Raw genomic sequence first — 24,513 nt, forward strand, 5'->3', positions numbered from 1 at the left:
CCCCCCCCCAGTATCCATTACATTAGCACCTGTTACTTTAAATGAACAGTTGTGCAAAGAATTTTAGTTTGTGAACATGTTCCTTTAAAGGTTTATTTGGGGCCTAAGAATTGCAGGGGGAGTAGAATGCAAGCCCACCCACTCCATTCCATTCCATGCTCACTTCCCTTTCTGCCATTGCCTGATCTGAATTTAAGTTTCTCATCCATGCTTCATGGACTTCTACTCTGACTTTACTGAACTCATCTTCAAAGAAAGTCCTGCTATATGTGTGTGTTGGGAGGTAGGGGGTTGTGTAAAGGAGAAGTCAAGCAAACATCCAGAAAAAAAAAAGAGCATTTTTGCATTGATTACTAATCTCTTCTGAAATGAAGGTTTCAAAAAATTTTCCATCTTACCCTTATGCTTAGTCAAATTTTTCAGTTTCTCAGGTTTCATTTTTCTAAAAGTATCTGGAATGTAACCGATCTATTTTTAGAGCTTAAGGTTTATTTTTTTCTAACTCTCATTTCAATACTTTTTTTAAATCTGTGGTCAGGCCTACACCTCGTCATAGCTTATGTGTTAAGCATGAATGGGAAATGCTGAAACCAAATGATTCGAGTTCTCTCTTTCAGTGCCTAAGGTTTCTCAGCGTGTCACCTCAAAGCCAAAAATGTCACCAAGGCCAGAAGTGCCATATACTCTACCTGGTAAATGCTTTATTTCGTATTTGAGCCAAATTCATTGTTTCACTCTGGTACAATAAAACATGAAAGCTGATGGATGCGAAGTCAATATTTCACGTATGTTCAGATACCATGTTGGGATCATTTCAAAGTTCTCATAAAAGTTATCTAATTGCTCACATAGTAAGTTATTGATAGACTCAAAAGACAGACATTTATGCCAAGAATAGAAAATTTCTTTAGAATTAAATTTTCTTTTATTTTCTGATATATATAAAAAAAACTTACCAATGCTACTATATGATGCTCAAATATTCTGCTGAAATAAGATAAAGAATTCAGAATTTTCTCACAAAAATGATAAAATGATGTTTTTAATAACAGAGGAAATGATGTTTAACTTTTTGGGTGGATTTAGAAGGTTTACGAATTTTACACTATCCAGCAGTGAGGTTTTTTTCTTGTCAAATTCTATTTTATCAGTTAAATGGAACAATAGCTTGGGTTAAGAAATGTGCTTCACAAAAAAATGACTTCTTTAGCTACAAATCTATATCTTGCCTATCATCTGAGGCCTTCTGTCCATTTATAGGGGGAATAATCTCATATTTGTGGGAGTAGACAGAGTGGGGACTTCAAGGACCCAGACATTTTCTGGGTCTCGCCACCAATGCTCTAGGTCTTCAAGTGACCTTAGGAAGCACTGTTAGCTAAAGTTCTATAATAAACCAAACCAAGCTCACCTTTAACTAGAGAATCTGGGAAATACTATGTTTTTCTCTCTTAAAAAAAAAAAAAAAAAAAAGTCCAATTATTATAAATTCCTAGTGCTTCTAGAAGTGTGTAGAATATTCCCAAAACCAAAAATATTTCTATAGCTTGCAATGATGGCATTTTGGAAGCAAGTCTGAATTCACTTGCTAAAGTATTTTCCAGATTGTGAAAGGGAGGGTGTTATTGCTGCTATGAGATAATTAGGTTGTTGCAGGTGGTGGTAGGCTAGGAAGAGGCTCCTTTACCCTGAAGTCTAGAATTTAAATTTATGTCACTAAACCAACAGCCAATATTATTAATGCCAAATAAGAAAAAAACTGATCTTCTCACTTGGAAAATATTGATTTCTTATTTTCAACTGCACACACACACACACACAAAGTAATAGAAATTGAGTCATTACAGAGTGATTTTATTCACTTTTCATTAGAGAAAGGAATATTGTTGGTCCTAATTTGACTTAATCTCATTAAATGATTTCATCTAATAGTTAAACTTTTTTTCTTCTTTTTAAATGGCTAATAATTGCCTTAATTCCATCAACACCTTGTTTTTCACAGAAGTTCTAACTGATAAGTTTGAGCAATGGAACAACAGCACAAATGCTCCCCCTGGAGCCTCCACTGGGTTTATTCTTTTGACTCTCTAGTTCCAGATGTTCAGTTAGAATTCTGTCTCTAACTCTGGTGTTGGTCCCACCATCATACATACTCATCAGGGGTTCTCTGTTGCTATAGGGGTGTGATGCAGTGTCTACAGGAATTATCATAAGGCCACTATTACTACATTTTAGCTTTCTCGTAAGTGTTCAAACAGACTGGATTCTGTTGTATTCAAACTGTTTCTGGTTCGCACCAAGGCTCAGGTTTCTGTCCTGATGAACCCAAGGGCTTGTTTACTGGTTCCTGAGGGTTATATTCCCAAAAGCAGAAGGTAAATTACATGTATATTCTTTATGAACAGATATCCTAGAGAAATAGATGCTCTGTAAAATTCTGGAAACGTAAAATATAGTGCTGAAATCAGGACAGAGTTATGTTTTATCACATTTATCTCAAAATTTATCAGAAGTAGCAAAGTTGAATTTTTAGACCTGGATCAAGTAAATCAGTCTAAGATTCACTGTACAGTTCTTCCATTTTATAGATTCTTAGCCATAACACAGGTCTTATCCAGTTAGGCCTTTAGAAACTCTCTTCTAGCCACTTAGTTGAATTATCTACAACATTTAATGAGGAATCTAGGCAAACTGAGTTCACATTGCCATGTCCAGAATTAAAATAGAAATAGCTTTTCTTTGGATTTGCCTTGGACGAATGGTTTTAAATTCAGAGCAAAGGACTCACCTTGATGCTTGGTTCAACAGAGCTGTGCCTTCTTTGTAAATCTGTTTCTACACCAAGGGCTGTTCTGGCTTTGTGGTTACCCTTCTGGCCCACAAGTATTTGGGTAGAATTCAGCCACTGGGAGAAAACCAGGAAGAAAATCTAGATTTCTGCAAACTATCCAATCCTCACATATGTTCTGGGTAACTACTCTCTTTGGTAAATTCTAATTTGCAGCATTTTTATAGTTAGGAAATAAAAGAATAATGCTGACATGCCTTTAGAGATGGAATTGCTAGGACCCAAACAGTGACTGAATAATGTTATGGAGAGAAGGATGACACTGTTGCTTCTAGCTACGGCAAATGATGGATGGTAATGCCACTAAGGCAGGGAACACAGGCTTGTGTTTGTACGTGCTAGGTTCGGAGGGCCAGTTGGACTTTTAAATGGGAATATCTAACTGGTGGATGAAGTGTATGTCTGCATTTCTAAACAGAAGTCAAGATTTGGGATGTAGATTTGGAAATCACCTGTCTACATATAGATGGTTCTTAAATCTTGTGAGCAGATGACATTATCCAGGAGAAAGTATAGACTTCTCCTGGATAATGTCATCTGGACAAGAAGTCAGTGGTCAAAGCACACAGTTATATTTAAGGAGTAAATAGAGGAAGAGGAGCTAGCAGAAGCTTCTGTCAAAAAAAAAAAAGACAAGAGAGTATCAGGAATGAGGGACTCAGGAGATGAAGCAGGGAAGAGTGGTCAGCGATGGCAATGAGGTGGATAGGGGTCAGAATAGCTCCTAGAGTTGAAAGTGTACATCTACAAGCCTGTATCCGAAAGCCCCTAGGCTGATACTTCAAAAATCAGCACCTTTCAGATTTTAAAGTGAAATAGCACATATGCCACTGATTACAAACATATTAATAAGTCCGCAGTGAAAAATATGAATAGTTATATTACACAGAATACATAAAAATTAAATAGCTTTAGGTCAATTCTAGTCCAGTTTTGCTGTCAAATGAGTTTAAAAGAAACACTATCAGTTTCAGAGCAGTTTGGTCTTTAAAACTATGGATATGACATTATGGATCCGTGGTTGCAGATCAGTGAAGTGGAAGCCAGACCACAGAGTATGAGAAGAGACAATTGAGAGAACAGGAAGTGAAGGCAGATATAGTTCTTTGATTTAAAGAATGAGAGCAAAAGAAGGGATGGTTTAAAGGGGAAGCCATGTAAAGAAAATGATTATTATTTTTAGAATTTTTGAGCACGTGAGCTGTTTTATAGACATAGAGAAAGCAACTTCTGGATAATAAGGACTAATGGAGATAAGGACTAATGGAGAAAAATATAAGAAAATAAAAATAATGAAAAATAGAAGGTCTTAGAGGAGATGAAAGGGAGGGTGGTCTGAGAGCACAGGAGAAGCTCAGAAAGTGGCCTCCAAAAGGGCAAAAGATCTGCTTTCTCTCAGGCTGGACCTAAGGGTGCAAGGTTAGAATAAAAGATTAGAGTCTCTGGAAGTGAAAGGATGTGTAGTCTATGTGCATTACTTTGCTAAGAGAATCAGTCTCTTGGTAGCCCAATGTAGCCTTATTGCAGACTTCATATTTTACCATCTCTATCAGAGAATAAAACACCGATTTTCTCATCTACTCTGGCAAAACATTTGTGCACATTCATTTACATTTGTCCATATTGGATATTTCCACACAAAATTGTCTTGTATCAGCTGAATTTTTCCTTGGAGTGGTGCCTTTGATTCAAAAAGATAATTTGATTAGTTAGTTAATATAAGTGGTAAGTTGGTTAATATAATTGAGTCTAAAATATGATAATAGTAAATATTCTTATAAGGAAATCAAAAGTGCCTTTCCAGAAAACTGCCATTATTTACATTAAGTTCCCCCAGCATGGAAGATTTGGGTTTTAGGAATCATGCTCTTATTTAATTTAATACACGGAGACATGCCACATAGGGAAAAGAAAAAAACTTGCATTTCTTGGAGCTGCAGTTGACCAAGTAAGAGAATGATTCATAACCCTTCCCTGTGAATGTTTCTATTTCTTTTTCCACTGATTTTAGCTGCTTTAAAAGACCTGCTATGGCAGTTTATTAAATCATCACTTCATGGTTAAAAAGTGCCAATTGCAGCAGCAGGAATCCACATTACCCCAGCTAAATTCCTCAGTCAACTAAAGCAGGCAGCAAGTAATGTATTTACAGCATGGTGGATTTATTGGTAGCACATTTCTTCTGTTTCTCCTTTCCTTAATCCCAGATCCTCTTTGTATAGTCTAGCACTGTAACCAATTAAGGTATTTATAAACTATAGGCCGCTTTCTCTGGTCATGACCTTCTCAAAGCCAAATCAAAGTGCCTGCTCCTTTACCCTCCAAACACTTAGTGTGATTTGCAACTGGAAATTTCTCATATTTTACCATTTGAATCCCCAAAAATTCTACATAGCAAAGGTGGAATGTTCACTACTATGATGAGTTTTCTCTAACTTTGTCAACCACTGTTCTTTTTGAAGTTACCTTTTTCCTTCAAAAAAAATTCAGATTGTCAAGTTCCCCTGGATGTTACCTTTTAACTCATAGAAGTTCTAATTGAGTCAAGTCTCTTTTCAATGTACCAAATTCCACAACTGCAATTTCACTGGTGCTTGATAGCATAGACTAAGAACACACATGATATGCAAGTTAAATGTGAGCCCCTAAAAGCAGTAAAAAGAGAATGTCTGTGTTATGTAATCTATCCCTACACTAATGTTAAAGTGGTGTTTAACCATGTCATGGTACAGAAGTTTTCTTCATCTTTCTCTAAAACAGAGTTCTGGCGTGAATTCTAGGTTTTTTTCTGCGCCCGCCCCCCCCCCCCCCAGCATCATGTAAGATGTGAGAAAATAACACTGCCCACTGAAGGGACTCTGAAATTTATAAAATCTTCATTGTGGTAGGAAAACTTTCAATGAAAGAGTAGGACTGAGAAGGATCTTCTTGTGGGGAGACAGAGTCAAAGGGGTACATTATCTTTCTCTTTGAAATCTAGTGTTAACAATAGGACAATCACCCTGGTATTTTCCCCAGTGAGAAATTAAATATCAAATTCACAGCCTACTGCTTTATTTTGCCAAAATAGACCGGTCACAGACATTAAAAATATACTCGATATCAGGGACTGAATATTAGTAGGTTTATTGTTTTGCTGACATTTTTGTCCTTTGTTTTCATATTTTCATATGTCGGGAGGCCCTGACACCCAATAAACTGGAAGCCATAACACTAAGAAAGACAAGATGGCAACACTGACCTAGCATTCACTATGTAACAAGCACTTTTATCAACTTTACATGTGGTAGCTTCTAATGAGCAGCTGATTCCTTTTACTCTCTTTTTCCCCATAATAACTGTTAGTGTCTTTTCAAATAAAACTTCATTCTACTCAGATATTCCAGAATTTTGCCTTTCTTGCTGTTTCCCTCAACTTGTAGGCCATTTATGTATTTGAAGATAACATATTTATTACTATCAGTAGAATTTTAGCATGACTATCAAATGGCACCTAACCACTTGAAGCAAAATCTGTTTTGAAGACAACTTGAGGGAGACCTAGCTTGTGTTTAATTAATTTGTTATCCCCCTCCCCTTTTTATTTGTTTTCCTCAAAGAAGGCTTCAAAATGAACTGTGACCAACTCTGTTTTACAGCCACTAGACCCTTACCTACACAATGACATTTTTCCTTTTTGAAAAGAACAGTCGTCTCAGCTTTGCTCTTTAGCCACTGTGAAAGTATCTTTGCTTCATTCATGCTTTTCAGGATTTTATATCTATGGGTCATTTCACTCCAGGTGTGTCATAGTACACAGTGTTTTCTAATCTTTTTCTTTCAGTTCCAAGAGATGTGCTCCTTCCCCATAAACCAGATTCCGAAGTCTCTCAGAGCGAACCTGGTAAATGAATTAAATAATTTTCCCAATTAGGGAGTATATTTTTCAAAAAAAAAAAAATCTTGAGGTAAATATATATTTTTAATGATTGTGATGTGAAAGTTTGGAGAAAATTATAGGTATACAATCTGTTTGAAATTTTTTCCCCAGTTAACATGAGGAAAGAGTGTATAATTAGCTGATTTTTCCTAAAAGTGTGTTTGTTGCACAGAAGATTATGCTAAAATTATAAGAAATAACTATTAACTGAGCCAACCATTTTCACTTTCTTTCAAAGTGTAAATAAAACTACATTCCAGCTATGGATGTACTATAAGTAAAACATGTAGAGGCCTACTCAAAAATTTCCTCAAAGTGACAGCGAATGCAAACTTTAAGGTTTTAGCTAAATGAAGTTCCCTGGGTGGCATCTACTGTATAGAATTTCTTCATATGGATTACGGTTATTAGAGAATGTTTAGATGTTCAAATGGATGCATGTAGAAGCACAAACTATTTTTATTTCTTCAGGTAGTAATTCTCATATATATGTTTCTTTGGTTTGCTTTTGGCCTAGTTCTGCAGCCTGTTACCTTTAGAATTGACCTACCACAGACAACAATAGGTAATGATTTTTCCATACTGACCAACTCTAATTATTTTCTTTGCTACTATCAGGATGCAGGTCTTTCTCAAATGATCATATTGAAGCATCATCTCTTCTCAAATCATTTCATCATTTCATTCTCATTAATATTACTCTTTCCAAAAAAGAAAAGTAATGGTTTCACTGTTGTAAAAGCTTTGCTCTGAAGACCAACTTAAGACAGCTCCCTACCATGTCCATCACCTACCTCATTTATCTTTGTGGTCAAAGTGATTCCACCTTACTGGTGCCCATCTTGCTGGCTTACTGGTTCTCAGCTGCAGTGCTACAACATACTAGCAAGTTGTGAAAGGTGCTGGAAAATAATTATTAATATTGGTCAATATATTAAAATTTGCCAATTGTTTGTTTTTAAAAATAAATGAGCAGACTTCAGATGATTGCTGCCATGATGATATTCTCATTCATTTTGTAATCCTATGTGCTCTCTTGGGTGGGAGAGTTACAGCTGACCGACCCAAGGCCATGTCTAACACATTCCCCACCTTAACCAGGTATGGTTACGGAGTGTGTCTAACATCGAATGTCATTTATTATCTACTCTGGTGGGGAAAAAACAAAACAGTTGAGAACCATCATTCTAACATTCCAGTCATTTTCCTAAAGGTTCTGTGCACACTTTCTTCTCCATGACTCAAAGTTTTCTTTTTCCTATTTCAAATGAAGGTGTATCATTCTGGCCTGGTTCTGACTTTTGAAACTAGAGATTGACAACCTTGGTACCTGTCTTTTGCAGCTCCTTTAGAGACCCGAGGCAGCCCTTTGATTCCTATGATTTCACCAAGTCCTGTTCAAGAGGAACTACAAACCACTCTGGGTAAATTTTGTTTTGATGTGTCTGTCCAGTGCGGACTTCCCTTCCTGGGGCTGCCCTTAAAGTAGCCATATGTACATTGTGTTCATGGGCTGTTTCCAAACAATAGAGGGTCTCTTTTTACTGTTTTACAGAATCTCCATTTCCCTTGATTCTTTTACATTAATTGTATATTTGTCCTATAAGGTGCTTTTAAATATAAAATGAGAATGTTTTAAAACATCTTGACAAAATTTCAAGTTTCTATAAAGAATAATGTACCCCAAAGTGTGTCAATGCTATATTTTTTGTTGCTTTTTCTGTGTTGAAACTGCATTTGAGAAGAAAAATTTCACCTAGTATTTACTGATTATTTTATGGGTACTAAGCGCAAAGCTAAATAATGAGAGTTTCCCAATAAAATTCTTTTAAAGGTGAGTCCTTACCCTGCAGAGCTCACCATCTAACACGAAGACAGGATTTAGTGATAGTGGTGCTTTCTCAGTGCCAGCCAGTGCGCTTCCTGTATTTTTTAATTTGAGCCACATAACAACTTTGTGAGGTAGTTTCTATCACTTGCCCCATTTTATAGATTAGGAAATTGAGGCATAAAGTAATTTAAAATTTTGGCCAAGTCACACAGCTAACATTAGAGTCAAATTGGAACCCACACACTCAGTCACCAGAACCCCTGGGATTCATCCCAGTTTTGTACTTTACAATGCTGCGATAGAGAAATGAGCAACATGCCAAACAAACAACCTACCTCAGGTATCAGAGAAGGCTTCACAGAGGAGGTGACATTTATACTGAGTCTTCAATTTGAGAGTTAAAGAGATCTTCCGCATCTTTAACCTCTCTTCAGGTTAAAGACAGATGGGAAAGAGGCACAGAGTAGAGAATGATGGCCAAATTAATCTGCTGAGCAGGTACAATGCCTGGAGAAACAAGGTTGGACAAGTCAGGACAGCTGTTTAGGATAAGCTGGCCATGCTTTCCAGGAGTTCGGCACCAATGTGTTCTTTGTGGGAAACCCGTTTGCCTGACTCGTGGCTGAAAATGAACTGGAATACAAAAGTTCCCAGCTAGTGATTTTGGCTTCTCTGCCCTGTCCATGCTACATTGCACATGGCTATGTTTAAATTGGTAGCCCTGTTTTCCTCCCTTCATTCCTTTTCAAATAAACTCATCTTTTGTGTGTATCTGCTGAAATGTAGTTACTGACCACATGTTTAAATGAGTTCCTTTCTGAAGGAAAAAATTTTAAACTGAGCAAATATACCTTGATTACCAAATATTCATCTCTTGGCCCACAAAGTCGATATCACCCATGAGGGTGAAGTCAAAAGTACTTTCAAGAACCACTGCCAGCAGGTATGCTAATTGTCTAATCTCCACTCCCTTTTTAAAAAAAAAAAAAAAAGAATCTTGGTTTATTGAAACAAGAACCATCACCCACCATTTATCTAAGGTACCTCTCTTATGAGCCAAATCCATATTATATATAAAGCAGAGTAGAAAAAAAAAAAGATGACAATATATTATTTGCACCAAGTATTTCTTTGGATCTGGTATATGGCAAAGTTAACATAATTTTCTATATATGCCTCATCTTTAATGATTTCAGGATAATTTTAAGAGCAGATCTATTGTCATACTTCTTTTTTTGGTCAAGAAAAATGTATCAGTATGTCAGTAAACATAAACTTTGCTTTTCACATGAGGAAAGTGGAAGAATATTTATTCACATATAGTGTAAATACATATCATTTCATCTGATCTATTTCTTTTCCAGCTCACCTAAATAACTTGTGGAATTTATGGAATAGAGAGGAGACATGAAGGCAGTTAGGTGGCACATCCAAGTGCAGCTACCACCAGGATCATGAAACGATGATCCCGAGATAAAAACTTTTGGAAATCCTTATAACAGTCATTAAAATAACTGTGCAAGAAGACAAAAAAAATATGATAAATGAGAGTTATTAAAATGTGCCATGAACTTTGAATTAGTATGATTACTGGGCATAATTATAAATGCAATTTATCCTTTCATTATCGCTTGGGGCAGAAAAGTGAAGTTTTTGATATATTCATAATGATAATTATTAAAGCAAGCCAACTTACTGTGTTTTCCCCCCAGCAGAAACAGACCAATTTACCCAAGAGCCCTTCACAACTGAGATTCCACAAACAACTGAATTGGCAAAGACAACTCAGGGTAATACTATTTCTCTACCTCTGGATAGTAACTTTTCCTTCTTCATTTTTAATTAGGAAAGATATTTTCTTTTCAGAATGTAATTTTTCATCACAGTGAATCACTTGATTTTTTTCATTTCGTAGGTACAGGATATCTGCCAAATATTAATATCCATATAACCATCAGTTGAATGTAGGGAAGATAAGTTTTCGAGTTAGGGATTTGCTTTTAAGTGTATGGTCAACCATATTATGCAGATAACTAGCAATAAAAGCTCCCATTTTTATTCTTCAACTGACTTTTATTATGGCCTGAAGAAGGAAACTAGTAACAAGAAAAATCATTTTTTAAAGGTGACTTAATATTTAAACATCCAGGGAAGTTCTCTCTGGAATTTACTTCTTTTATTTTTTCTTTCCTACTTTTTGGGATGTTAACTCACCTATACAAACTCACCTCATCTTTGTGCTCTCAGAAGGGTATTTTTATAATTTACTTGGGTTAATATCAGTTGTGGATTTCCTCTACACTTGTGTTTTTTCTAAATGACTCATTTTTTCCATCTTTACCTCTTTCATATAGGAGAAAGCCTAAAAACAAAAGCAAACTTTTTAAAAGGAATTGGGAGAAAAATTTACTTTACTCATTGTCAGTTATAATTTAGGAGGAAATTTTAGTGGAAGAAGTTTGAAATAATAAGAGGAATTGATAACAATGAAAGAAGCCTAATTTTATGGTATACAGTTTATAAATAGAACTGTATTTATTTTTAATAAATGTGACTGAGAATACTATGACAGAGGATAGTTCTTGTATATTTATTCAATTTAGTTTTTATTATGTTTTAGATATTTACTATTTATTACTTTTCTATTAACTTATTATTAATTTATAGAGTCACACAGAAGCCTAATATAATGACGGCCCTCCCACATCCTCATTACCAACTTTAACTTTATTAACAACAGCTGTTCAATTATGTTACATCCATACCCCACCCTCATTTTTTTATATTTATATTTTTTATGTTTTTGCAAACCTCTTTAATGTCTAGCTTAATAAAAGATAGCCAGATTCTAACAATCAAGCACATTAATATTTTTGCAGCAAAAATATATAATTATTTACAATAAACAGGATAGATAAAGACTATTCAGCTCAGGTTGTGCTGCCAAATGAGAAAAAAAATCAGCTTTTTAGAGCTTTATACATTTCAGAATTAAAGATAAAAGATTATAGAACTATTCTTTGTTTTTTGCATTTTCTTTAATGAGAATATCAGTATTGTGCCACCATTACCAGTGTATTTGATGATGTGGAATTTATATTAAATTTCTTTTAGAACATGTTTTTATTAAAAGTTTCACAATTGACTGGATTATTCCAGGATCTGATATCATTATATGAATTATTTTAGTATATTTATGTGATATACTATATACTATATTTTAATTATTTTCTTATGTTTGAGGATCCTTAGCTAGAGCCTAAACTACACCACCCTAGGATTCACACTTTTCTAGACTAGTGCCAAGGATCTTAAAAGTGGGCTCACCAGAGATTTATTTATATAAGGTGACAAAGGACATCCTAGGAAAGGACATGTCTTAGGGATGAGAGCAGCATCCACAACCTGGCCCAGCCCAATAACCCTGCTTGAGAGTAGAGGGTCAGCTTTAGGAAAGGCATGTGTTATGTCACTAGGAATACCTTTTGGCCCAACCCTCATCAACATGTGCCTGAGCTCTGCTGAAGAGTTCAGTCAACTTTTGTTTTCACATGTTGCGTTGCTAACATCAGGCATTAGCAGCACAGGACAGCACACAACAATTTGAGAGAAATGCTGTAAGAATAAAATTAATCCTCCTGATCTTCTCATTCTGCCTATGCATGCACCACGACCGTCCAAGCCCTCAGCCATGGGGCCTGAGTACTCCAAAGTGTTCTAAAACCTATGGCATAAGCCTGCTAGAATCTCCAGTACCTCTCCTCTGTGGTACCCTGGCCCCTTTGTCTACTGAGACAATTCTCTGCAGCTCTAAATCCCTGAAATATTCAAGCTCCTCTGCTTTGCCCTTTTCATAATTATCAACAGTAGAAATCCACTTGGCCAGAGGCATTTACAGGATATTTTGATGATTTTACTCTGTTCACCCCCCTGATCCCTAACCGACTCAGGGAAAGCTAAATCCTCTTTTGCCTTTCCCTATACTGGGCAGAACACGGGTCCTTCGAGGTAACCCTGTTTGTTTATTTTTGATGTTATTTTCATATAGTATTTTTAATGTTCTTTTTAAATAGACTTTTATAAAACTATTCAGATATGAAGCCATCTTTTAAAATTACTTTATTGTTAGTCACCAAAGAGTACGTGGATATGATGTTTATATAATTACATTGTCACAAAGCTCCTTTGTCTTCTTTAGTTAAAAACTGAAACCCTAGAGCAGTTTTCTCAAGGCCCTTTGTTATTTGGTAATGAGCTATATGAGTAACTCACAGCCTAAACTTAAGTTATATTTTAACTCTTTTATAAAAGTTTTTTCTAGATTTAAGGAAAGACTGTGGGAAAAAATTCTGCTTCTGTGGCCTCGAAATAATAAATGTAGATAGTCCTGTGTTCTGCTCTGTCTCTTTTCTGTATAAAATTTTAAAATTTATATTTGTTCTAAAATGAGACTAATAAGAACAATTATTTTTGCAATTCTTTAAGTGAAAGCACTCTAACATGGAAGAAATTAACATAAAAAGCTGAAATATGTTAAATTGACAGAGAATCCTACCGCGCTCAAAAAAAATTAAAAACATTGGCTAATCATCATCATGCATTTTAAGGTGTGCAAGAATTCATATTTCATAACATCAGTACCACTGTTCACTTTAGTTATTATACTTTGAAAGGCTCATACTAAACCTACAGAGAATTTCAGTATGTGTCTGCTGTTTTTGGCCTGAAGTATGGCAAAATCCTGCTCATCCGTCTTTGCATTGGGAGCTTATAAATGAGCTATGTTATAATCTCTTTTGCAGGTGTATTTTTTTTTTTGACTTGGTAGGCAAAGCATTGCTGATTTATGGTTACATAAATACCCAGTCAAGATGTGAGCAAAACCAATGAAATGATGTAATTTACTTACATAGTTTACAAGAAAATTTCTTTCCAGTGTTAGCTAAAGCATTACCGAGAAATTCTGAGGCAGGAGGCAGATGTTGAGGGAGGCAGAGGAGGGAAGGGAAGAATAGACCAATTCCTAGATGAATGCACACTTTAAAACCTTAAGAAGCAAAAATAAGTCAGCTTAGTTTCTCATAAATTTACCTGCTTATAGTGGTTATTTAGTTTTATTAATTTATTCAAAAAAATTTCAGTAGGAGTCCTAACTGTCCAGGCCCTTGATTGAGCAGGAAGTGACAAGTTGATGTATTGGTCTCAAAGTTTATCTGAGTGCTTGCTCTCCCTCTCTTTATGGACAGAATAACAGAGGTCATTTTCTCTCATTTCTAAAACTTTAATAGATGGCACTAAGTGACTATTTCAGGGTTTATGAGTTAAGACAGTTTGATAAAGATCACATGTTTATGATTACTTTTCTTTTTATCTACCTAAAAACATTTTCCTCTTTTTCTTTAAGATTACTTGCCTTCTTTGGTAAAATAATGTTCCACAGTGACTACCTAATTGAGCAATGTGGAAGGATGAACAGATGGATGAATGAAAGAATGAATGGACAGACACATGAACACATGGATGATGGATGAATGGATGGATAGTTGGCTTATATGTTTACCCTGTTAAGTAACTATCTGGTAAAATAAATGCCCTTGAAAAACATGGACCAAAGGATAACTCCTTAACACACATTATAAATGACCTACCTCATTCTGACAATGTCTGTCTTTAATTTCAAGTCATATTTTCACATTTTGTTTTCCTTTAGCATCAATTCCGTAATACACAATTAGAGGTTGCAGAATGTTCTTTCTACTCCCATGCAAAGTATACAAGCTTTTGGTCCCTACGGTGCTAAATCTTCATTTAGTGGGCTTTTTGAATGTTGGTTATTAAATATGAAGCATTTCCTCTGTTTCAGCACCACATAGATTGTACACTGCTCCTGTGAGGCCCAGAATACCAGACAAAGCACACATTCAACCTGGTAAGTTGTTTCTTTTTCTGATGAATAAATAATCAGCACATCTGAGATGACAGGAAATGTCCCAAAACACCCAAATTCACCAAAGGAGGGCTATGTTTTCTTAAATTTAAATAAAGGTCATAAAGAAATTCTGATTTTTGTGGATAAGTGTAAAGGTAATGATGAATCCATGGAAGTGACAGGATCAGATTCAGAGACCACTATGAAACTTTATCAGTATAAAACTATTTTAAAAATACTATTTGTGCATAAATCACATACACAGTCTAATTTTCATGCCAATTATAGAGACAGCATTAGCTATGATATTACTTGCTTTCAAATAAATGTTATTTATCTTTTAAGAAAAGAGTGGTTTCTTCAATATAAAAGGCTCTTGTTCTCAGAAAGCACTTATACTTGGTCCCTTCATATTACCAAAAAAAAAAAAAACCAAAACACATCTTAAAAGTTGTAAATAACAAAAAAAAAAAATGATAATTAAACATTGGAAAATACTTTAAATTTAATAAATTCTCCAAAGGTTCTATAATCTCTCTCACTGGAGCTCATCAGAGCAAAGTTAACTGGAGGTGTTGATTTGGTCCATGTAAATTGTTTCTATGCTAAAGCACAAGATGGACTAAAGACTCTGGTGCTTTCTGCCCTTTATTTACTGTGATTCTAAGTTTTCTTGAAGTTTTCAATGATGAAACTGGTTTATAAATTAATGATCATGGTGAACATCTCACCAGGCGCATGAAAGAAAAAGCAAATATTTTCTATCCTTTGGTTTATGGAAAACCCATACATATATATATTTTTGATTACTCCTCCAACTCCTAAAGATAATTAGGCACAGAAGTCTTTTATAAACAAATATATCTGTGCAACTTTTGTATCATAATAGCTGTTGATGGCTTAATGTGTGGCTGGTTATATTAAACATTTCTACAAAATAATGAAACAGAGGCAGTAATGGCTAATATTGAACAAGGGCTCACCATATGTCCTAGGGTACAGTGAGAGGAGTTAAGGCATGAGAAGAACTAGGAAGAAGATTCAGAGTCAAGCAGCTAGACTCCCATGCTTGCTCTCTTAACCACAATACACTTAATGCTTTACCTTAAGGAGTCTTCTAAATAGAGGATAAAATAGACGACCTCTTAACATTTTGGTAATGCTATGGCTCTTAACAAAGCAGAAGAGAAATTTCAATGGTTTTATCACAGTTCTGTGTACAGTTATGGACTCATGCCATCATTACCAAGGAGCATCTGTACCTAGAGACTCCTGAGAAAGGACCACAAACTTATGAGTTATAAACTAAGGATATATCAAATAAATATACTTTAAGTTTGGGTTTTTCATTGGAATAGGTAGTCCCGATCTTTCTTCTGTTCTCTCTTGGAATGTGCATAGTGCTTATAAATAAGGCAAGATATTTCCCATTTAGAAATAGAAATTCCCTTTGCCAAAGACTTTTGTCAGGCCCACTGATCACCTCAAAGTACAAACTCAAGTCTTTATTCCCAAATTCAAGTCTGTGATTATTAAATCAGAATTGTGGTTTTCTGTATTCTACACAATATTTTTTGGTAAGCCATCATTTTTTTTTTATTGTCTGGTTAAATGATTTACAATTCTCTGGGGAGTTTCGGTTTTCTTGGCTGCAAGTTTTTAATAAGAAAATGTCTGAACTATTTATTTCCTACTTTATTGTAGTTCTGAATAAGACAACTACAAGACCTAGTAGACCCAAACCCAGTGGGACACCCAGAGAAAATGGAATGGGAACAGGTGATAATCACAAATTTATTTCTTTTTGATACCACCAAAACTATAAATGTTTTCATTCAATTTTCATAATTTTGTTGAAGTGACAGGTCAATAATTTTTTTTCCCAGTTTTGGAAATTCTTAGCTTAATTGGAATTGAAAATTGTAATTCATCCCAAAATCAAAATTTCAAATGTCTCTGAAAACATTAAAAAGGAATTTTTCACCTTTCTAAATCCAGACCACTAAATTAGCTGCCATATATAGTCTTGATTCTTTAAAAGATCCTGATTAACGTGAATTACTGAATTAAAATACCAAAATAGCTGTTGTCCCTAATTTCAAACCATTTTTCATATGAAGGTTTGGTCTTTGAGACTGTAATGACTTTGTTTTCAAGTTTATAATTTCACAAGTACCATTATAATAATTTTTTTGAAAGATCTGCATCTGTTAGCAATCTGGAATATGATAGTTAAACAACAAGAGCAATTAACAGTTGATCACCCTTGTTACAGTCATATTAATGTTACAAATCATTCAGCTTAATTAAATGGCATTGCCCTAATCCAGTCAGATCTCTGGGACTAGGCATCATACAGATAACTAGGGCAAAAGTTCAAACGCCTAACTCACTAAGTGAATAAATAATACTTTCTACACCTCAATATGGGATTGCATAATTCCACCATAATATTTTCTAAATAGTACAAATTTTGCACTTGTTTATGTAAAGAAAGCATGAACTTAGAGTTTATTTAATTGACCCATGATGATTCTCTAATGAGAAAGAGACATGAATAATACCTGAACATAGTCAATGTAACAACATTTGGATTCATTTTAGAATGTGTTTTTTGTACTAGGTTATTACCATGTCTGAAGTTCTAGGAATTCCCTTCCCTTCAAATCAATTAATGAGGCAATTACTGTAAATTTCTGACTCATGAAAAGTAAGGAAGCATTCTGACATCTATTTGTGCTCAGCTGCTCTTTTCATTCTTCCCAACTGTGGGATTAGGCAATGCATGGTGTCTCAGATTGATATAAACAATCTGCCTCTAAACAGAGCCAACTTCTTAATATTCAAAGTAATTCCCTTGAGTTTGTCTAAGTAAAAATAAAAGAAAGCATTTACATCAACAAAGCAAATGAAAGAACAACTAGCTATGATCAATATTGAAAACTACCAACCTTCAGTACAATAAAGCATTGATTCTCACTAGGAAAATACTATCTTTCAAAGGGAAGACAGTCATTATATTTTAGTTTTTTAGCAATATAAACATTTTTTTCAGGGCCACAAACTGACATCTATTATCCTCTTGTGTAGATGAAGTGAACTATGTATTAATTGATCTCACTTAGGTTTAGAAAGATGATCACTCTTTTTAAATCTTTTATGTTAGTTTCAGGTATACAGTACATTGATTAGACATTTATATAGTTTATGAAGTGATCCCCCTGATTACTCTAGCATCTATCTTGCTCTACACATAGCCATTACAATACTGTTGACTATGGAAGGATGTTATCTTACCAGGGCTTCTTCAATTTAATTAATTTCTGGTAGAAAGGGGCCAGTGGGCACAGGTAGACAAAGCTGAGCTCATGTTTCCCCTTTCCTTGTTCCACCTTCACACCCGCCTCCCCTCTGCCCCCGCCCCCCCAACAACAACAACAAGGACAAAACTCTTGCACCTATTCTATGTTCTGATGTCTGTCTATTGGGATTTCCCTTCAGGGAAAGGCTTGCTGCCCAGCTGCAGAGAGTGATGTCAGCAGATAGCTTCCAACCATCAGCTCCTTCAGGGTCAGCCTCAGTTGAGAGAGCCTCGATTAGAGATCTGAGTGGTACATTTGCATATCTACCACAATAACACATAACCACCAAATGAAATTTACCTCAAAAATACAGAGTTGGTTCAACATTCAAACAAATTAGTACAATTCACCACATTAACAGAACAAAGGAGAAAAATCATATGATCATCTCAATAAATACAAAAAACAACCATTAGACAAAATTCAAAATTCATTCATGCTGAAAACTCTCAGAAAACTAGGAATAGAAGGAATTTTTTCTCACTGATAAAGGGAATCAGTGAAAAATATATAGCCAACATCATACTTAATAGTGAAAATCAAAGTATTTTTGTCCTAATATCAAGAACACAAGCAAGGATTCCTATTTTTACCACTTCTGTTGAAAATAGTAGTGGAGTTTGTAGCCAGTGCAATAAGGCAAGAAAAGAAGCAAATAGTATGAAAATTGGAAATCACAGATGACATCATTTAGCATATTATAAAAGGAAAATGTAACAGCTCTCAGACTATTTGCCTAGGCTATGTTTTGAGAAATAGATAAGAAAAAAAAAAAAAAAAGAATGTTTAAAGTCTATTCTCTCCAGATTGTAGACTTACATGTGTCTACCTTACTCTGATTCTGCATAATTTCCATCTGATTTGTTAACAGAAACAGGGATTCACATTAAGTTTATTTTCTTCTCCAACTCAGTCCTACTATCTCCTCCACAGTCAATTCTAGCCTCTATTGAGTCTCAGTGAGACAGCATTTCTGTGTCCATTGATTCCTTATCTAATTTTGACGTCTTACAGAGTACTTATTTTTATTATCCATCTCATATACATTTTCCTATAGTTTTCCTTGCTGAAGTTTTCAGCCCAGATACTTTACATTTAAAAAGAAAATCTGTTGATAAAGGAAATGTTTAGGATGTATAGGATCTGTTTATGGTCTTAGGCCACTTAAGACAGTGCCTTTGGAAGACTAAAGAAGGATTCTAAGGCCTCAAAACTATTCACCTTTGATTATTTGGGCCTCTGTAAAAATCTTACAATGATTCAATAAACTGCAGAAAATTTTAAGCCATCTTAAGCCAAGTTGCTTATTTAATAACATTATTGGAAATATTTTTTCTGCATTATGTTCATTTCATACTGATACTTATAGATATTCCTCCACCTGAAAGTTAGAAAGTAGCCTTCAGAGGTTGAGATTTTAGGTAAGTCATTGTTCCAGCACTCTGTTTTTTCATGGTTTCCAGAGCTGTGTCTCAGCTTAACTGATATGTTCTACATATTATAACTCACTTGAGATCTGACTCCAGAAATGCAACAAGTATGCACTAAACAGGAGATCACATAATCTACAGCCCTACAGGCCAGATACAGCTATTTATTTTTGTAAATAAAGTTTTATTGAAACATAGCTTGCTTTCACAATATAGTGGCAGAGTTGAACAATTGTGACAAAGATATATGGCCCACAAAGCTGAAAATAGTGACTGTCTGACCCTTGATAGAGAAGTTTGCTGACCCTGTGCTGTGCTAAGCAATCTCCCCAACTTTCTCCCTATACCAGAAAGCTGCTGAGTTGTACAGCTATTCTTTCATTCAAACAACATTTATTGAAGCACCATTACATGCTAGGCAAAGTAACTTGGAAAACTCCTTGGCATATGTAGTGTGACAGATATGTTCAATACTGAAACCCTAGACTCCCCTCTCCACACCTGAGTGAGGTGTACGTCACTGCCTCAATATGGAGTTTCCTTGACAACCAGAACCCAGGCCCCTCCAAGAGGAGGGATGTGTTTGAGCTAAATCTTCTAGTCTGCTGGCTCATCAACCCTGACTTTTTAGCCAGGTGCTAACACCTGGAGACAAGGGTAAAGGGACCAATTATCCATAAATACCTCCCCTTTTTGGTTCCAGGGAATAGTCTCTGATAAATTTGGAAATTGATGTACAGTTTACTGTTTCTTTGCAAAGCTTTTGTTGCCATGGTTAAAAATACCTGAATTATTACCTCATTTTAAACAATAAATTCCTAAGAGGTGAATTAGGTAAATCCAGAGGGTTTTGGAGAACTCTCATTTGGCAGTTGGGGGCTCACACTGAAGTTCAAGTGTTGATGCTTCCAAAGCCAATTCTGCCCTTTAGAAAATATGTGGAATAATCCTGCCTGCGGGAAAAAGAATTCAGGTCACAGTCTGGGCCAGACAGTTTGATGGAGTGCCAGTTCTTGAGGATTCTGTCTATGCAGTATCTCTCCTACTGGCTTCCTCCTTTCCTTCCCAATGCCTCTCAGCTATCTTTGGCTTTCCCTTGCTCTCCCCTGATTCAGGGCAACAGAAGTTCACTGGTCTCCGGGCTCCGTCCTCATACTGCTGCCTGGCTGACACGCAAACCACAGCTAGGTGGAGGCAGGGCCAGAACTGAAGTTCAGTCTCCTGTCCTCAGTTCCATGCTCATTCTCCAAGCCCCACAGCTGCTTTTTATAGGTATATTAACCAACGTTTTCATCCACTACTGGCTTTTACTGTCCTAAAGGCTTGAGAAAGTCCAGTCATTCAGCTGACACTTTATTGAATTGGGTATTGACATTTCAGGATCATAATATAATCAGAGAAAATAACAGAAAATGGCTGGTTTCTACTGATTTCTCCCTTAATTAGAAAAGAGGCCAGGGGAGTTTATTTATATAGTCTTATTCATAAAGTAATCCTGAAGAACTCTAGATCCTCTCCTAAATATCCATTTCATCAGCCTGAGGCTTGGTGGATCTGCATATGCCTGGTTCTGTCAGCCTTGTGTTATTCTCAGTCCCACAAATCAGTGGCATGCCTGGATTATACATGCTTGTCTGTCATGGCTATTTACTGCTTACACAGTGGTGGTACTTCAAACCACCCAAAAGATAGAGCACAGAACTCTAGAGCTAAAGGCACTTAGAACTGTTATAAGGAATAAGAAAAGGAAGAAAATGGTGGGAGAAAGACAGTAGTCTGTACTGTCCCACTTAGTGCTTAAGAGAGAGTCTATGGAGCCAGGTGCAAGTGGGTCTGAATCCCACCACGTGTAGTTGTGTGTCCTTGGGCAAATTGCTTAATCTACCCTTTCCTTGGCTTTCCTCATCTGTGGGACCTGAATGGTGTCTCCCACACAGAAGAGTTGTAAAGATCAAATCAGGTAATGAATATGGAAGGTGCTTGCATAGTGTTGAATCAGAATACTTAGTTTTTTTTAAGGGTAAAAAAAAAAACTAGTGAAAAGCTGTAAAGAAGAATCTACTAAAGGCACACACAGCTACTAACCTTCTACAGCATATTATACATTCTTTATCCTTGAACAATAGTAGTAAATTAAATCTCACCAAGCCAGTGACACAGATAGAAGCATTTTCCATTTCCATATGCCATGACCTGAGCAATCACCCAATGAGTCATTTCCCTGGCCCCATTACCACTGACAGCGGGCACAGGGAGAAGACTAATGAATATTTGCTTTCACCATGCCTGTGGAATTAGCCACAAAATAGTCATTGACGCCAGAAACATTTTTTTTCCTACCACAATAAGTAACATTTAATTCAGGAATCCATACAAACAATCACCATGATTTTATTTATTATCTCTCATTCAAACAGCAGAATGTGGGATTGCAATATTAGGTTTCATAAATTAATGTTTATCATAATATAATTTTAATAATGATACACGATAATGGTCATAACATTAATATCAATCATAATGTTAATTTATATTACAGTAATTATAATTAATAATTTTATAAATTAATATGGGACTACAATCTAATAGAGCTCTGTGTATATTTAATTAATATATTTGCCTGCACATTAATGAGATCGTGTAATGTCCCTACAGAGTCCTTGGAACACATCCCTCAAAACAAGGTTCTTGTTGTGTCTGTGCTTGTCATTGTTAATGTACTAACTAGTATATTAATTAAATGTTCTTATTTTTTAATATGTGAATTATAGTAAGGTCCTCAGAGTATGGATTTGGTTTTTAGGGTAAGCCATTATATCTAACATGATACTTATTTTTTAGATTCTAAAAATGTCTGTTTCTGTTCTTAATGAATAGGCTATCAGCCACATCAGGGATAATTATTTTATAATGTGAAAGAATAATAAAAATAAAATAGGACGAAATCTAAATCAATTTTCTCTCCTTTTAGGGTAGCCACCCAAACTCCAGGCATGAGTATTTAAGGGAATGGCTGAGTAATAGCCACCAGATTATGTTTGAAAAATTTAGGAGATAAAATATCACACAAAGTAATTTTCAGATCAGTTTCTTCCAGATAGCAATTTGGTGTTATAAGCCTGCCCAGGCCTCATTTACAAACCTCAATGGCACAGATCCAGTCTGTGGCATAACCAGCCAGGTGGCAAAAGCCTCTCCAGAAATATCTTAAAAGTCAATCCATTAAGTATAAACCCAAACACACTAGAATTTTAAGATTTTTTTTTTATGGGGCTAAAGTTGTTAAAGGAAAATTGTTTTAAAAAAGCCACAAAATGTATCCATGAATACTGGCAAAAAAAAAAAAAAAAGGGCCAGTTACTGTAGGTGAAATTCTCCTGGCAAGGCATACCACACAGGAAGGCAGTCCAGGGTGGGCATCATGGAAAATTAAGACAAAACCGTAATCTGTAAGCAAATGTTAACTCAAAAGAAAATATTACAATCAAGGAATGTAGGCCTTTGAATTTTTTCTGTATGTAGATGGGAGAAGCCAATTAAAACATCTGGGCACAAAATTATCAGTGTCCCTGCTGTGTGAAGAATGTACATTATGACTGACAACTCTACCAAGTTTCCATGAAGAATATTTGGCACATTTTGGCTACATGTATATTCACTTTTCCTATCTCTGCTCATAGGAGTCAAGCAAGCTCTGAAGCCATCGAGTGCTGGTGGAAATGTGTCGGTAGACTCTACCCACTCCACAAAGAAAACAGGTAAGGAATAAGATGCTGATTCACTTATTCAGCTCTTTGCTGAAATGTGGGCAGTAACTACAGTATCACCTGTTGCAGCAAAAACAGCTGCCTCTGCCTGGCTCCCAAAACGTTGGCATCGTGCTAATGGGACATGTGGGTTGCTAGGAAAACATTTGAAAATCTTATCTGTGGAAAAGTTAAAAGTGCTCCGTGCACAAATTAAACATTAAGGAGAACCTCTAATGGAGTACCAATTGAATAATTACTTTGCATAACATTCTGAGAGGCCAAAATGGACAAATGCTGAAGAGTCACTGCAGGTTCTAGTTTTCATCATGTTTCAGCTTTACTCTTGTGTAATTGATTACAATATCCTCTTGCCTGAAATGATTTATGTTTCTAATTTAAGACTATGCTCTATATTTTAGACTAAAATTATATACTCGGTGACTTGGAATATCTTTGCATTGAATAAGAACTGTGCTTTCTGAAAGGACACTATGAAACTTAATCTGGTGTATTAATGTCTGAGCTACAGATATTCTACCAGTACCACTCGCTGCCCCCATGCATGCACACACACACTTCCTGGAATCCTAAGCAGCACTTAAAGACTGAGGACATTTTCCTGGATTGTCAATTGTACTTGAAGATTTTTAAGTGAACATGTATTATGCAAAGAAAGAGATGAATTTTTAAGCTATAACAGAGACTTAAAAGAAAAATTGGGTTGAGGTAAACTGATCCAGGCACCTCTAGTCTTTATAGCATTTGTGCAAAGTAGACTCTATGCAATTTTTAAATAATACCTCTTCCCTCAGCCCTTTAAGTAACCCATTTAGAAAAGTGTGCCCCTGCTCTGGGCTGGCAGCTTTGCACCAGGGCTTGTGGGTGGGTGAGCTCTGCCAGGGGCTCCTGTGCAGTGCCCAGCAGTTCACAGCTACCCTGCTCTTCACAGGCTTCTGCCATCAGGGCTCCCTTGTAATTGTTTAAGTTCTGAAAGTGTTCGCTTAATTCTAAATACATAATAGAGTTGGGGGATGGGGCGGATCACCTACTAAAGAAGAAATTATATGCTTTAACAATTTAAAGCTAAAATGGTGTAAGCATTGTAGTATCAAAGTTAAAGGCAATTGGAGACAGTGAAGCTCAGAAATGCTACTGTTGAGTCTAGATGGGAAAATAAAGGTGTTAAATTCTGTACATCTATACATCCTTTCGAAAGGCAAATATACCTACATATTTTATCTATAATTAGAGGATTTTTTAATATGCTAATGTGCTTCATTATCCTTTGGTGTATTATGAACATTAGAAGAATATCAGAAAATATTACTTATGCACTTTTCTATAGAATCTATTTTATGTCATCAAACTACTAGTTGTCAAATGTTTTATTTTTTAAAAACCTGTGATTTTTATAGAGCGAATCCTTATAACAGTCTTATCTGTAA

At 35.6% G+C, this 24,513-nt stretch overlaps 1 protein-coding gene across 11 annotated transcripts in view; it reads left to right on the forward strand.

Moving 5' to 3' along the window:
- The window catches only part of LOC107510804 (ABI family member 3 binding protein), a 221,433-nt gene that overhangs the window by 163,281 nt on the left and 33,639 nt on the right, over positions 1–24,513 (forward strand). For 7 of the 11 annotated variants that reach the window (XM_016144711.2, XM_036218492.1, XM_016144713.2 and 4 more), the window contains 8 exons: positions 618–692; positions 6,672–6,731; positions 7,285–7,332; positions 8,111–8,191; positions 10,311–10,388; positions 14,462–14,527; positions 16,232–16,306; positions 23,000–23,077. In XM_016144711.2, the coding sequence (XP_016000197.2) occupies positions 618–692; positions 6,672–6,731; positions 7,285–7,332; positions 8,111–8,191; positions 10,311–10,388; positions 14,462–14,527; positions 16,232–16,306; positions 23,000–23,077 (561 nt within the window). The remainder of the gene's footprint in view (positions 1–617; positions 693–6,671; positions 6,732–7,284; positions 7,333–8,110; positions 8,192–10,310; positions 10,389–14,461; positions 14,528–16,231; positions 16,307–22,999; positions 23,078–24,513) is intronic. The other 4 variants (XM_016144717.2, XM_016144718.2, XM_016144712.2 and 1 more) reach the window with 3 other exon arrangements.

Source organism: Rousettus aegyptiacus, unplaced genomic scaffold (genome assembly GCF_014176215.1).
Source record: "Rousettus aegyptiacus isolate mRouAeg1 unplaced genomic scaffold, mRouAeg1.p scaffold_m13_p_4, whole genome shotgun sequence".
NCBI classification, from domain to species: Eukaryota; Metazoa; Chordata; class Mammalia; order Chiroptera; family Pteropodidae; genus Rousettus; species Rousettus aegyptiacus.